Source organism: Tupaia chinensis, unplaced genomic scaffold (genome assembly GCF_000334495.1).
Source record: "Tupaia chinensis unplaced genomic scaffold, TupChi_1.0 Scaffold000429_1, whole genome shotgun sequence".
Lineage (NCBI taxonomy): Eukaryota > Metazoa > Chordata > Mammalia > Scandentia > Tupaiidae > Tupaia > Tupaia belangeri.
In genome coordinates this window covers 1,353,949-1,369,596 of record NW_006159934.1, presented here as the reverse complement: position 1 = coordinate 1,369,596, position 15,648 = coordinate 1,353,949, and the positions used below count along the sequence as shown (strand labels likewise).

General features: G+C 57.6%; 1 protein-coding gene across 8 annotated transcripts in view; it reads right to left on the bottom strand.

Annotated features, from left to right (window-relative positions):
• Positions 1-15,648, bottom strand: part of GTF2IRD1 (GTF2I repeat domain containing 1) — a 78,508-nt gene that overhangs the window by 39,663 nt on the left and 23,197 nt on the right. For 3 of the 8 annotated variants that reach the window (XM_006154990.2, XM_014590318.1, XM_006154994.3), the window contains 10 exons: positions 14,625-14,650; positions 13,406-13,514; positions 12,602-12,639; positions 12,119-12,199; positions 11,492-11,593; positions 5,265-5,312; positions 4,402-4,467; positions 3,151-3,334; positions 1,028-1,077; positions 779-835 (listed from right to left, as the gene is read on the bottom strand). In XM_006154990.2, coding sequence (XP_006155052.1) covers positions 779-835; positions 1,028-1,077; positions 3,151-3,334; positions 4,402-4,467; positions 5,265-5,312; positions 11,492-11,593; positions 12,119-12,199; positions 12,602-12,639; positions 13,406-13,514; positions 14,625-14,650 — 761 coding nt within the window. The remainder of the gene's footprint in view (positions 1-778; positions 836-1,027; positions 1,078-3,150; positions 3,335-4,401; positions 4,468-5,264; positions 5,313-11,491; positions 11,594-12,118; positions 12,200-12,601; positions 12,640-13,405; positions 13,515-14,624; positions 14,651-15,648) is intronic. The other 5 variants (XM_006154991.2, XM_014590319.1, XM_006154993.2 and 2 more) reach the window with 3 other exon arrangements.

Here is a 15,648-nt window from a genome sequence, read left to right as displayed (position 1 = left end):
CCCTGACCTCAGGGAGAGCACAGCCTAGCACTGCCTGGAAGAGTGTGGGGAGGGCAGGGCGAGGCTCCCGTGCCAACGAAGCTGGGAAGGAGGAGCCAGGGTGAGGAGACCAACGGGAACTCCCAGCATCACAGGATTCTCCGGCTGCAGGGAAGGAGTGAGAGAGGAGAGGCTGCGAGCAGCCAGCCCCCTGGAATTGGGTCCTACCTCTCTGGGCTCCCCCACCACAGCTGTCACGGTCATGCCAGCCCACGCTCTCCTCAGAGCCACGGAACCACAAGGGGCTCCCCTGGAGAGCATCAGCCACCCCTGGTCCCTCGGAGCTGCCCCAACATGGCCTGCTGTTCTCAGCCACATCCCTCCCCCGATGGCAGGGACTAGGACCTCTCATGCTGGGGGCTCCTCAGGGTACTGCCTGTCTCCCCCTTCCTGCTCCTGTCTCCAGAGGCTGGGGGTGTGCTGTCCCCTTCACTCATACTTTCCTCACCTTCTGTTCCTCTCCTTCCTCCCTCACGCTATTCACCCCTCTTGGCCCACCCCAGCTCCCCCTCTCCAAGGGCCCTCCAAGTACTGGAGTGAGCAGACTGAAGAGGGAGCAGCAGGTCCAGTCAGGTCCCAGCCAGTGTCCCCCTCCCACCTGCCCACACCCCTGCAGGGCTTCTAACCCAGCTGCCAGTCTACTCTCCCAGCCCCTCCCAAACCAGGCTGGCCCTCAAACCCAAACCAGGCCAAGGCCATGGCGCTGGGACAGCTGACCTCCCCCTCAGCTCAACCTTACCTTGAAAGCCCTGTCTCTTCAGGCTCTCGTCCACAAGAGGGTCCCCGGAATCCCTCTCTGGGGGTGGGGGGAGAGAAGCCAGGGTGAGGAACAGCTCCTGGGACCCAAGGTGGCATCGATGGGGCAAACCCAGTGGGTGGGAGGAGTGTCAGGGGAGGTCATGGCTAGGACAGGGGAGCAGGAAGAGGTGGTGGCAGAGGCCTGGGCCTTCCCACGCCTGCCCACTGCCCACGACCCAGCGCTGGGTACCTTGGCTGTCCACAATGGGCTCCTTGACTCCCTCGGTGAGCAGCTCGGGCCTGGAAAACACCACAGCAGGGCTATCACTGAGGTCCCTCCAAGCAGCCCTGGAACTGCCCAGTCCTCCCTCAGGGCCTGTCCTCCCTCTGGGGGGCTGTGATGGGTTCTGAGGACCCAGCCGGGACAAAGCCAGCTGCCTCCCGGGCTGGTTCCGGGACAGGACGTGGTGTGAGGGTCAGAGGGCCCGTTTTTTAAAGGGCAGAAGCAGTCCTGTGTTACTGCCTGCCGCCACCTGGCCCCGTGAGCTTCCAAGACCCTTCACGTAAGGTGGCCTTCACAGTGCTCATGAGCAGACACTGTTCATGCAGACAAACCCCAGGAGGGCAGCCCGTGAGGACTGGCCGCCAACCTGAGCACCCAGACGCTCTGGTTCTTGGGCTGAGGGTGGGTGTGGTCAGCAACCCCTGCTGGCCATCCCTCCTGAGCACGGGCAGCTCCTGCTTCCTATTCCCACCCCAGCCCTCCCCGAGCATCGAGTGTGAGAGTTCCTGCTATCCACTAGCCAGCGCCAATCAGGTCCTTCTCCTCCCACACCCCACATCGAGCACCAGAAATTCTGCTGGCCCAATCTTCAAAGCAAAGCCTGGGTGTGACCACTTCTCCCATCCCACCCCATCTCGACCAGGTCTGAGCTGAACTCTGGTCAAGACTAAAGCCAGATTCCATCCCCACCCACATGTCCCAGTTCACCATCCACCTTGTGCTGGCGCGACTGAAATAAACACACACACAGACCACATGGTGTCACACCATCCTCTAAACCTTCCAGCGAGTTCTCGTGAAACCCGAGCTCTTTCAGGGCCCTGCTATCCCTTGGCCCTCGCTCAGTCTGCTGCAGCCACACCTACGCCTTGCCAGCCTTCGGCCACACAGCGAGCTCCTCCCTGGGACCTGCTGCTCCCCTGTCTGCACGCTCCTTGGCTGGCAATCCCCACGGCTCACTCATGCTTGGTTACGTCTCTGTGCCGTGACCCCCTCAGGCAGGCTCCTTCGGCCCCGCTTGTCCTAGCCCCAGCCTGTTCCTCTATGTGACAGTACACTGGGATTTGATTCAAGGCAGTGGGCACCTCCAGGGCACTTTCTGCTATATGCAGCCCAGCACACGGGGGCGCTCAGGAGGTATCTGTTGAAAAAAGAATGGTGACTCTGATGCCAGTCCTGTGGGAGGCCCAGGTTCAGACCCCAGGCTGGCCTGAGCACACTGGGCACATCTAAGTGTGTTCATGATCCTGGCTGGCTGGGAGGCTGGGGCGGACCAGGGCGTGAAGACCAATTAGGGGTGTCTAATGGCCATCCTCATGGAAGAAATAAACTAAAAAAAAAGGAACCACGTGTGTGCTAGTTGTGTCTCTGGAAGAACCACCCTCCTGGTGTGGACAGCCCTGGAGAAAAGCTCCCTGCCCTGCACCGTGGCACCAGTCTGCCCCTGGGTGTGAAAGCTACTGCAAGTCTCCAGTTTGGGGGGCATTTACCCTTATTGGGGGAACAAAGCCTTAAGTGTCCTCTCTTTCTTATCCATTTCAACCAAACCAGGCCTAAATTTATGACGTTACAGTCGTCCACAGAAACAACAAACACAAAGAGCTGGCCACCCAGCTCACTCCATAACTGCCACGGCCTCCTCGGGAGGGACTTCCAACCCACGGGGGCATAGACGCTAGATACGCTGGCATTGTACAGCCCTCACTGACAAAAATGAGATGCCCGGGACACAGAAGGGACCTGGAAAAGCCCTCACTGGACACCAATGCTGGGGTACTGGGGCATGGCTCAGAGGACATCCCGATGCCACTGGCCCAGGACACCACACACCTCCCCAGCAACCACGCGAGCAGCATGCACACACCATTCTACATCCGGCAAGCTGGGCACTACCCTGAGACTATGAGGGAGTTAGCTGGTTGCTTTGGGTCTGGCAGGCCCTGCTGGGCTCAAGGAAGCTGTGCCCACCTGTGGCCAAACCCCACTGATACAAAAATAAAATCTTCCAACCGCAAGAGAAGCAGCAGTGTGACACGGCTCCTGGGTGGCACGTGTGCCGGGAGGTGTCCCCTCAACCTGTCAGGCCTTACCTCTTGATGACAAACTGGATGCTGTTGCTGGCCTCCAGGATCTTCCGGAGCTTGGCAATCCCGAAGCAGTTGGGCCTGCGGAGGGAGATGCCTTCAGGCAGCCCCACCACAAACAGCTCCTCTGGGTGCATCAGGAACTTGGAGTAGGGCACCTTGACCGGTTCCGAGATGCCAATGGCCTTGGCTGCGGAGACATGGCTGCTGTAGGGCCACCCACAGTCAGGGGGCCACAAGCCTCGCTCCTGTCCCCCAGGCCTGTGTGCAGGGGTGGGGGTGGGGGCTGCTGCTGCCAGCACCTTTTAGCCAGTCCTTGGCTGAATCCCAGCCTTCCTGAGGGCTGGGAAGCATCACCAGTCTGCAGGCGAGGGTCCTGCGGCTCCGAGGGGATGTGCTCTGTCTGAGGTCATGAGCCACGGAGCAGACCCACACCTGCCCATGCTCTCATGTCCAAGCTGTGAGGAAGCCGCTGACGGCTGCTGAGATTTGACGGTGGCTCCCCACAAATCCACATGTCTCTGTGTTTCCTGCAATGCCCAGAGGGTCCCTCCTGCCACTATAAATAACCCCGAAGGGCCAACACTGTGCCTTGAGAACAGGCCAGATCTAAGGCCTCGGCTGGGCGCTGCCACTCAGTAGTGAGGGCCTCGGACAGGACACATCACTTCACCAGGCCTCCTGCTTCTTCCTCTGGAGTGTGTCTAGGACACAGGTCTGTGAGGGTGGGATGAGGGAAAGGGTGTGAAGCCCCAGCACAGGGCTTGGCAAACCACAGGGGCCTGAAACCTGAAAGAGAGCAGCCTCCTTCCCTATTTCCCCACTAACCCCTCCCAACCCCTCGCTTCCTGGGCTCTAGAACAAGAATGTTCTAGAGCTCGGATCCTTTGAGGACCTGGATGAGGGGCCCACCCATGAGAAGAGATGCCAGCGTTACTACAGAGGAGAGAATGACTTCTCCAGCCTGCAGCAGAGGCAGACTGTGAGTGAGTGTGAGCGAGCTGCCACAGGCCAGGATGCGGCGTCTCTGAGGGTGGGCAGCTCTGGTAGTGCTTTTCCCCAGCGTAGGCCTGGAGCTGGGGATGTGGCTGGGCCATGGCCCCTAGTGCTCCCAGCCTCTCCCTTTTTTCCTTCTCCTGTCCCTGTGCAGGAAGCAGCTGGTTTTGGAGTGTGTGGGTGTGTACCAAAGACCCTGTGCAAATAGGCAGCCGGAGGCAGGGCCAGGGTGGCCGAGGCTCTATCCCGCTCCTCGCTCACCATATCGCGTGTTGAAGAGCAGCTCCACCTGCTTCCGCAGGGGCCGGATCACGTCACCGTGGCTGTCTGGAAGGTAAAAGGTAGTCTGTTACACTAGCAGTCCCAGGGGTAGCATCCACTTCTCAGCTCACAGCCCAGCTTTGCTATCACAGAGAATGGCTCTGTGGTGGGCCTTGGGTGGAGAAGGCTGAGATGGGGGGAACCTAGCTCCTCAGAAATAGTAGCTCTGGACAGGCTCACCATTCCTAGGCTAACACACCCGCCTTAGAAATCAAGTCTGGGGCACCACCAGCCTGAGTGGATATTTGGAAGGTTTTGTGGCCTAGGAATGGGCCTTTCTTTCTAGGTAAGCCTCACTCTAGACCAGCTCAGTAAATGACTTAAATTGTGGGTGCATACTAAGCCTGCAAATTGAGGATGCTGCCACCAGGTGGCAGTAGACTTCTGTTAATAAGTTGTTTTCCTCTGCCACCCTGGGCTTGAGGAAATAATGACACCCACTCATTCCACTCCAGGTCAGATACTCCAGAGATGAAGCCCCTGCCCCCACCTGGGTCTCCCTGTGGCCCTACTCCCATTCTTGGCACGGAGGGCATGAAAATTCCTAAGAACGAGCATGCCTGTAGGACACAAAGCTAATTCTACACTTTCAGGCCTAAACTGCTTGCCTTGTGATTTTCCTTACCAGAGGGAGGAGCTGCCTCTGCCCAAGTACCTCCTAGTTCTAGAAGAGGCAACCTGCAGGCCTCCTGCCCACAAACTGGGATGTTGGGTAGAGATGGAGTGGAGACAAAGGGAGGATGAGGGGCAGGAGAAGGAAGGAGAGATGCTGGGACTGAAATGGGAGGTGGTCCGGGCCTTACCCTCCACAGGCCTCTCCTCTGGCCGAGGGTCCTCGCTGGAGCCTTTGTCTAAAAGAAAACAGAGGATACTGGGGTACCATGTGTGTCATCTGGACCCTACACTGAAGTTGGGCCAGACGGAATGGCTGGCTGGTGGGCCCCAACTCTGGAGCACAGCACAGCACCCCCAAAGTGGGACCAGGGACTCTGATTTTTGTGCAGGTGGAGACCTTGGTATGCACCCTGAGGCTAGCCCAAACAGGGCCTCCTAGGCACCAAGGACACACAGGAACCAGACCAAGCCCTGTCCTTCCAGTACGACAGGTGTGACATGTGATGCCAGATGGTGGTGATGCCGTGCAAGATAGAGCTGGGCAGACACAGGGCGAGAGGCAGGTGTGGTATGGCGCTAGATTACATGGGCCTGGGCCCTGGCCTGGACTTGCAGCCAACACACCCTACCACGTCCCTGCATGCTATCGGCAGGCAGTGAGGTGCAGAGCAGTGCGCATGGGGTGAGGGACCCTGCTGGCCCTGGGGGAAAAAGAGGGGAAGGCTTCCTGCAGGAAGGGGGGCACCTGGGCTAGGTCCCAGCCTCTCCAAAGGGGACAGAGGCAGGGAGGGAGAAGCACGAGTGTGTGGAGGGAGCAAGCTCAGCAGATGGTGGAGGGACCTTGCTTAGCAGTGGCCCTTCTATACCAGGGACGAAGGCACAAACGAGGTGCCTTCCACACCTGGAGCGACGGGACTGGCAGTGCCTGAGGAAGCGCTATGAGCTGTGAGCTGCTTTCACGGGCAGGACCATCCCCACGGGCTCTGTACCAGCCCAGGACATGTGGCTGAGCTGTGGGTGATGCAGCATGCAGACCCCAGGTCTGACGACTTGGGGTGATCAACACAGAGCCCCTGCCGGGATCCTACACTGGAATGAAGGGAGGGGCTGGTCCTGGGATAGTGGTCAGCGGGGAAGGTGAGCTGTGCGTGGGGCTCGGCCTGGGATGAGCTGGACGGTGTTGGAGGGACGGCTCTGCTCAGTCACCGGCAGAAGAGGGACGGCAGCCCTCACTTTAGGCCTCTGCCTTTGTCAGGGGAATGGGCACGCTGCAGGACACTGCATCCATCTGGGCCTCCCTGCAGGCTATTCTGGCTGCAGGAGTGAGCTGGCCAGCCCTGAGCCTCCAGCAGCAGCACTCTGCAGACAGCCGGCAACCAGGGACTGGTGGGCCGGTCAACACCCCCCTGCCTTCTTGCTCAGCTGCCTTCCCCAGACGCTGTGACCTGCACAGTCTGGAGGCTCGGTGCCTGATGACAGCCCTGGGTGGTCCCAGACCCATTTCCAGGCCCCTGCTGTGTTCTCTGGAGTCTCCCAAATAACCAGGTCCACTCAAAGTCATGCCTTAGGGTCAGCCTCTGTGGGATCCCAGATGAATAAACCCATTTTGCCATTTCTACACAGAGGCAGAGGAGAGTGAGTTCTTGTGACAGAAGGGACAAGGTGGACAACAGGAGGGTCTGCCTGAGGGACACGTGACCAGGAGCCACAGGAAGCTGTATCTGTCAGGTGGTGGGGGAAGCTGCCCACATGGCGTATCTGGAGGACGGATGCATGTTCACAAGGTGGTCTGTGATGGACCAGCGAGGGGACAGCTGCCCAGGCGGACTGTCCCTACTGTGAGCTGTCCACGTGTAGTGGACTCCCTAGGCAGTAGCCACAATCCAGGGAGAGCCAGCAGGAGATGATGTGGACCTGTCTCCTGGGCCCCACTCACTGTCTGCAGGCCCAAGGAGAGCTTCTGGCCAGTGTGGCTGTCAGGCTCCAGGAACAGAAGGAAGCTGGCCACGCCCACCCTGGGGATCACTGCCAAACCAGGAGACGACCCGTATGCTTGGGGACCCAGATTCCAAACATGGGGAACCGGCTTGGCTCCATCCAGATTTGGACTTTTTTTTTTTTTTTTTTTTTTGCTATGCTAGAGAAGGCCCATGCATGCATGAAGCAGGGGACCACACAGTGGGGGAGAAGTACCCTCACCACGATCCCGTCGCCAGTCCTGCAGCTCCTCAGGATTTGGGGTGTCCACGAACACACAGTGTGCTTTCAGGACGACCCAAGGATCCAAACCCACGGTTGCCATGTCTTCCAGCCTTGCAGGGCCTCTGTGTTGCCAAGAGCACTAGGCTATTTACCCTGAGCGAACCCATCCACATGCTCCTGGCTTGGCTAGTTTCAACAGGGAGCAGCTGGAAATAATCCTAATAAATAACCGACGACACACTGATGAACACCACACCACTCTGGGCTGACGGCCGGCTGAGGAAGGCGGTGGTAACAAAGTCGTCTGTGTGCAGGAGAAAACGTCCCAAGGACGGATACTACGCTGACGGCTGACTAGGGGGCAACGGGAGCTTTTCCCTCCATGTGTTACACGTGAGGCATCTTCAGAAAGTTCATGAGAAATGTGCATTAAACACTACGCATCAGGACCAGCAGATGGCATAGTGGTTATGTCACTGGACTCCCACACGGCCCACAGCAGTTCAAGTCCTGGACTTAGTGGCTTGAGACTCACATGGACACATGTGTGTGTGTGCAAGCCCAAGATCCCGAGAGGAGAATGGAGGAGAAGGGATTGCGGTGTGGCCACCCCCCTGGGGGATGGTTTCTTATTTTCTGTCTCTTTCTCTGGCAAGAGCATGCACCCTAAGGCAAAAACCTCTTAAAAAAAAACAAAAACAAAAACAAAAAACCACTATTTATGGATAAGACTTTTTGTACCAAAATAAACTGGTGTTTTCGCTGCATTTCCCACAACTTACTGCAGTCCTCATACTTCTGTATCATTTACCTGCTTTACCGTGTATGCGTAACAGAAAATCCACAACCCGCTCAGCCACGAAGGTACTGAAGATCTCGGAATTTTCACAACTCATCAGTTTTTAGTAGGGTGCCTTAGTAGCCCAGAAAACGGGGAGTCAGCAAACCTGGGTTGCAGCCCAAGGCTGTGTGACCTTGGGGAGGTGGCCCAGCCTGGCTGAGACCGTTTCTTGTTCTGTCAAACCAAGGGGGAGAAACCCTTCCAACAGAAATGGCCCAGCGCTTGTCTGTGGGCCCGGAGTCCCCGGGGCACAGTTCACTGCAGCCTGTCATCAAGTCCAGGTGTCTGCCTGGACAACTCACATACATACACACAGATATTTGAATTCTTGCCACAGGGTGTGTGCCCTTGCTGGAGAGAAAGAGAGGGAAAGTGATAAATCACCCCCCCCAGGGGGGCGGCCACGCCACAATCCCTTAGCCATTCTTTTCTTGGGGTTCTGAGCATGCATGCACACACATGCGTACATGCACACACACACAAACACACCCCTGTGCTGGCACGTTTTTCAAGCCACTGGGTCTGGGACTTGAACTGTGGAATTGGCCATGTAGGATCCAGCCCCTTAACCACCAGGCCAGGCCACCTGCTGGCCTGACAAGCCATATTTTACCTTCATTACCAAAGCATTAAATGTGTGTCACAACTGATTTAGGGAATGAAAATAATCAGTCACTTTACCCAACACAGTTATTATTTTGGGTTATCCTTGCTTTTTTCCCAGTGGTGATATTTTCAATACAGCTGTCACCACAGCACAATCAATGCTTCATCCTCTGCCTGATGCTGCATGGTAAGTCCTGTCCTTGTTCCCTATTTTTGGTGGCTGTGTGCGAGTCCTCAAGGAGGGTACCGGGAATGGGCCTCAACAGCTGGCAGACTGTTGTCACTGACACCTCTAACACCTTTGGGCAGAGAGCATCCATATTTCAGGTTATTTCCTAGGACTGGATTTCTGCCACCCTCAGGGGGTGCTCCTTTTATGGTTCTTTAATTGAGCTAACAAATTTCCTTAAAAAGTAATTTGCCAATTTGCATTTTTTTTTTTTGAGAGGTTTTTGCTATAGGGTGCATGCGCTCGCCAGAAAGACAGAAGAGAGACAGAGAGACAGAAAGCGAGAAATCACCCCCTGGGGGGATGGCCACACCACAATCCCTTCTCCATTCTCCTCTGGGGATCTTGGGCACGCATGCACAAACGCCTGGCATGAATTTAAGCCACCGGGTCCGGGACTCAACCACGGTCGACTATATGGGAGTCCAGCGACATAGCCATTACTCTAACTGCTGGTCTCTGCCAATCTGCATTCTTACCAGCACCATATAAAACCCCATCTCCCGGGCTAGCCAGTGGTATAGTGGTTGAGGTTGGTTGGATCCCACATGGCTGAGATCCCATAGCTGGGAGTCTCAGATCCAGCAGCTTGAGAAACACAATGGGTGCGTGTGTGCATCCCCAAAATCTTAAAAGGAGGGAAAAATGGAGAAGGGACTGCAGTGTGACCATATCCTATGGGGCATGCTTTCTCATCCCCACCCCACCCCACCCGCCCGCCTTTCTCTGGTAAGCACAACACATCCTGTAGTAGATTAAAAAAATAAATCAATAAAAAGAACCTGTTTCCTAATCCATTCAGCTAAAGTTCGGTGGAATTGAACGGTATAAAACAGGTGGTCCTCCGCTTAGACCCCGTTTCTCGCTGCTGTGTGTGGCCGTGTTTACCGCTGCCTTTTTTGCTGACCGGTCACCACTGCACGTGATGGTGGACACTGGGATGCACCACCCAGATCCCTGTTCAGGGAAGAACCCAGAGGTCAGCAGCAGCTGGCAGTGCTCAAGGATGGCCTCAGCTGCAGACTCAGCCCAGCCAAGGTCACACCTCTCTGGTGGCCCACATCCTCCAGTAATTCCAGCAGGGTAGAAAGCCTGGACACCCGAGTTCAACTCAGAACAATGCTAAGGATCCACTCTGGCTCCAGGGCGCCCGGTGGGGTTGGTGGAGGCTATCGCTGGGGCGCCTCACAGCTTCTCCCACTGCCCCCTCCTTGACATGGGTGCTCATCTCCAGGACAGCCTCTAACGAGCATCTCACACACTAAACACCACCTGAGTCTGTTTCCAGGGACGAGAACCCTGACGCATGTCCCGGGGCAATGACGTCTCCTCATGGGAGCCCAGTGTTCTAGGCTGTCAAGCCCACAGAGAACATTGTCCTTGAGTTAACTGCTCATTCCTTCCGAGGCATCTGCAAAATGTGTGCTCTTGCTGCTGTAAGCAGCTTTATCCAACTACCTGATCAATATTCGAGAAGGGGGGGGAGCTGGCGGCATGTTAAGGTGGCTGGTCTCACATAGCTGACTACACGGTCTGAGTCCCGGACCCGGTGGCTGGAAAAATATGCTGAGTACATGTGCATACCCAAAATCCCAAGAGGAGAATGGAAGAGAAGGGACTGTGGTGTAGCCATCCCCCCTGGGCGTACTTTCACCCTTTCTCTCTCTGTCTCTTCCTCTGTCTCTGCCAAATGCATTCACTGCCGGGCAAATTACAAAGTAAATATATATATGTATATATTACACACACACATGTATCTGAGGAAGGACCCAGTCCTGCAGGATACTGCAGGACCCTCTCCCAAGGGGAGGCAGAGATCTGCTGGCAGCCCTGGCTTCTCCATCTGCTGTCTGGAGTCAGATCACTCCCACTAAATGGCCCCACAACAGGTCTCTTTTAGCTCCTTCTCAAAATCTGTGCCAGAACAGTGCCCGACACCAGCAGGCTTTGTACCACTTGGTACACAGGTGGTCTGTAAGTACAGTACACCCGCCATATCATAGGTTCCCCATCCGCAGATTAGACCAACCACAAATGGAAACATTCAGGGAAAAAGTCAGTCGTCTGAGCATCCACACTTCCCCCGTCACTACTGCCTGAACGACACGGTCTAATAACCACGTAGCGTGCACGCGGCAGTTGGAATCACAGGACGTCTAGAGATGACTTAGTCTACGGGAGGGTGTGTACAGGTTCTGTGTAGATGTGACGCCATTTTCCGTAAAAGACTTGCGTTGTGGTATCCACCGAAGGTCCTGGACCAGCCCCCTGTGGATGCTGGGGGGTGACCGAAGCTGTTCAGTGAATGAACACATGAACCCACAGAGGGCTCCTGGGGACGAAGCTGCTCCTATCACACATCAAGGCTACTGCAAGTTTCCCGACAGGAACCTGCCTGGGGCAGGAGAACGTACCTTGGGTTTTCTTCTACCAGAAGCATCGACACTAAGAAAGGTCTGGGGCCTCCTGGCACACGCCCCCCTTAGTTCCCCAGAGAGCTGGGTCCCCAGCACCGCCAGCCCTGACCCACTGCTTACCAGTCAGCATCTCCATCCCATAACCAGAATCTTCCGAGGGCAAGTGCCCAGGCATCGAGTCTGTCATTTCCTCAGAGGTTGGCGAGGGGTCTAGAGACAAAACTCCAAATGATAAGGACATCTTCAGCCTGTCCCGTCTCCGGCCTGGTCGCGGTCCCTCAGAGACACCCAGCCCCGCATGCCCACCAGCCAGGACACTTAAAGGGAGCCTCGCTCTGGGACTCTGGATGATCCTACAAGAGGCCAGGCAGGGTCCAGAGGCCTGTGGGCTCCCAGTGGTTGCCCCCCATCCCAAGCCCCCAGGGGTCAAGTACCCTTTCTTTATAGATGTGAGAGGGGAGGCTGGGGGTTCTGAGTCTGGAGACAAACTCAAGTCCTCTCATCCGCCAGCCTCACAAATCCCAGGGAACATTGGGAGAACCTTTAGGAAGGTCAAAGCTGAGAGCATGGAGTCCCAGCAGAGGCCAGGTGGGGCTGGATGAGGCATATCCAACACTCCTCTTTCAGAACCAGCCGAATTGCCCTGAGGCCTGTTCTTGGCCACGGCAGCTCCCGGGAGGCCGAGCAGGACGGCGTAGTTTTGGGAGGCACCTAGGTTCCAGTGGCCTTCAGGCCTCGGCTCCTTACCTGGGACAGTGACCTGAATGATATCCAGATCCTCGGGCTCAATTTTGATCGGCCTCAGCCCACCCAGGTCCCCGGAGGTTCCTGCCAGGAGGAAATGAGGGGTCTGGTCAGGTCTGGGCATGACCTTGGCTGGGCAGGGTGGGCCATTCCAGAACATTCCCATGTCTGATTTGTCAGTGAGCCCCTAGTAAAAGTCAGACCCTGGCTCCTGTCAGACCAAGAATGGAGGGTCAGGCCTGGCCAGGTGATTTTTAGACCTGGCAGCCGAGGCTCACAGAGGGGTGTGGCTGCTTGTCCTTGGACACAGCGGGAGGCAGGGTGATGCCAGGACCCAGGTTTCATCTCCTCACCGGCCTTAGCTCCCATGAGCTCCCAGCGTGCCCTGTACCTGTGGCCTGGGGTGAGGAGGGGAGAACAGAGGAGACCCGGGGCCTGTCCCCACCCCTGGCCCAGGACACACCAGTGGGCCCTGCTCCTTCTCACCTGGTCCGCAGTCTTCGGAGATGCTGCCCTTGTCTGACCTGCGAAAGGAAGCTGCTGAGTGGCATAGCATCAGCCCTGCCAACAGCCACCCTGCCCAGCAAGGCTGCCCTGCGGAACACACCCCTGACCACATCCCCCGGGGGCCGCCACACGTGCTCCCATCGGCCAGAGATTCCCAGGGCCCTGTGTCTGAGGACCACAGTTTCCCAGGCTGCCCCAGCCAAGCTCCTGCTCACTACCTTGGGGACCTCTGGGCACCCAGCTGTCCCACCAGCTGTGAGCTCCTGAGGCCAAGGCCTAGGTCTGGCCAGTCTGGGAGCCCCCCGAGAGCTATGGGACTGCCAGTCCAGAAATGGGTTAGAGAGGAGCTGGGCACATCCCGGGGTCTGATGATGTGTTAATTCCCTCCCTCCCAGAGCCCATCGTGGGGAGGCCTGGGCTGGGTATGGGGATGCTGGGGTGAAGGGCCCATCGCAGGCTCCTGGGGCTCAGAGCCATGGTGGCCAGGTATGTGCCGAATGCAGAACCCCATGGGCCAGCAGCTGACCTAGCCTGGGACCCAGGGGAGGCCGAGACAATGCCATTCTCTGGGTAGTTGTAAAGAGGCAGAGTCTCTCTGTTCCCCTCTGCCCTCCCTTTGGATTCTCCTTGGCCAGCAGTGGGGGCCAGCCAATGCTGGCCAAGGAGACACACATACACAGCATGTGTATCTGCAAGGGGTATCGAGGGGTAGGGCCCTAGGCCTCACCCCTCCCCAGCCCTGAGTAGGGGTGGCACGGGCTGAGAGCTGGGGTGGGGCCTTACCGAGCAGTTCCTGCCAGGTCGAGGATTGTGGCCCGAGAGATCTCTGTAGAGCTGTCCTCTGGCGGGCTGGCTGGCTCCAGCTTCGTGGGGTCTTTGGTAAATTTATTCCCTGGGGGGAGAGTCATGGAGGTCAGCATGGAGGCTCCATGACCTCCGCTTTCCTGTGGGGTACCTGGGCAGGGACCTGTGTGAAGCTTATGGGGCACCCTGGGGGCAGGGTCTAGCCTCTGCCCCTCCTTGTAGGCTCCATGTCCAGCCCACAGCCAGGAGTGGGTCCTGGGAGACCCATCGCCTGGAAGAAGGGTGCTGGGGCCAGGGGAGGCCAGCCATCCGGGAGGATAAGAGCAGAGGGAAGGAGATGGTTATGCCACCCTCAAACATGCTGCTAGGTGGCCAGACCCACAGCTTAACGGTTAAGGGAGCTGGATCCCACATGGCCAACCAGGGTTCGAATCCTAGCCCTGGTGGCTTGAAAAACACACTGGGTGTGTGTGCGTGCCCCAAATCTTAAGAGGATAGAGAAAAGGAGGGAAGGGACTACAGCGTGACCGTGGCCTAAGGAGGGTGTGCGTCCCCCTTCCTCTCCCTGTCTCTCTGGTAAGCATACATGCCTTCTGGCAATTAGAAAACAACAAAACAACTTGCTGCTGGGGCTGAAAGCGTCCTCAGGACAGGGGCGATACACGGACTAGACTCTCGTTTAATCATGCCAGGGACCCGGAGGAAGTCACTCTTATCCACATCACACATATGTGGAAACCTTGCCCAGGGTCACGAAGCCGGTGGGAGGCAGGCCAGAACTGAGACCCAGGTATGTCGCACCCCAAGATCCACACTGCCTTGCTGCCGCACGCAGAGCCTGCACTTCCTCCTGGGCAGTGTGCCACCATGGTCATGGCCTGGGCACTGGAGCACGATGACCTGTGCGTGAAGCAGGCCTCAGCGCCTCATCTGCACCCAAGGACTGGAACAGAACCGCCCTCATAGGACTGTTCAAAATGAAAATAAAATGTGCTCCTTGCTCAGGAGAGACCTGGCCGTGTCGGACTCAGCAGGCGTTAGCTGTCCCACAGCCTGTTGGCCTCTGCCAGCCACAGCCCGGACTCCCTCAGGGCCCCGGGAAGGACTCGAGGACAGGGCTCACTCAGGGCAGTGACAGCCGAGCACTGGTGCGCTGGGTCACTGGGAAGCTTGGATGGACTCGATGGTTCTCACGTACCTGTGAAAATCCGTTCATCAAACATCCTGGGGAGAGAGGAGAGGAGAGACACATGAGAACCTGGGCTGAGGGAGATGCCTCCAGGTCCCCTATCGGGGACCGTTACCAGGTGCCACCTGCCTGGCCCAGGTGCCAGGACGACCACACGTGGGGCAGGAGGGGGCATGGTCCAGACCAACAGACCATCTCAACCTGCTTCTCCACAGCCAGGCAGGGCATGGGTCAGCCCCTGGGGGGGCCAGTCTGTTTACCACAGCCCCGGGGGCCTGTCCCAGCCCCAAGCTCTCATGACCACAGGCAAGCAGCCCCTTCCCACCAGCGCCTGCTGGCGAAGGGCTCATTTGTTCATCCTGTGGGTTCTGACCCAGCGTCTCCTGGCTCAGGGACAGGCACGGGAAGAACCAGACCCGTCAACAGATCCAGTCCACAGGGTGACCCAGGGGACCCTTCACCTGTGTCAGAAGCCAAGGGGGCCCAAGCAGGCAAGGCTTCTCTTTGGGCAGGGGATGGGGAAGGACTTCTCAGAGGAGGGGTGGTGCCCCATGAAGATGGCTCAGAGGCCGTCCAGATGCGGGCACAGGAGGGGTGGGCAGGGCTGGCTGGGCCTCCGGGGCATTGCATGTGGCCTCCACCCTGTGGACAAGGAGCCCCTTCAAGTGGGATTATCGGGGATGACTCAGGTTATCAGGGAATGAGCTGGAGGAAGGAGGCTGGGGCCCAGGGGTTGTGGGGGACTCGTCACTCAGATTAGACAAGGACGAAAGGTCAGCTGGAGTGGCCTGTGGTCACACGCCTGCCCACCCTTAGGTAGGTGACTTCCTTTCCTACCCTCAGCCCCCATCAGGGTGGCACCCAGGGCACTGGGGCCCTCAGACAGCCGACGGGGAGGTGCTGCAGTGGAGCTGTGTGTCACAGAATGGCTGGACAAGGGGTCAGGGTCTTGGTCACTACACTCAGACTCCAGAAGCCACGCGAGGAGAACGAAGGGATGTCCCTGCCCGCATACTGACAAGGGCTCAGCAGG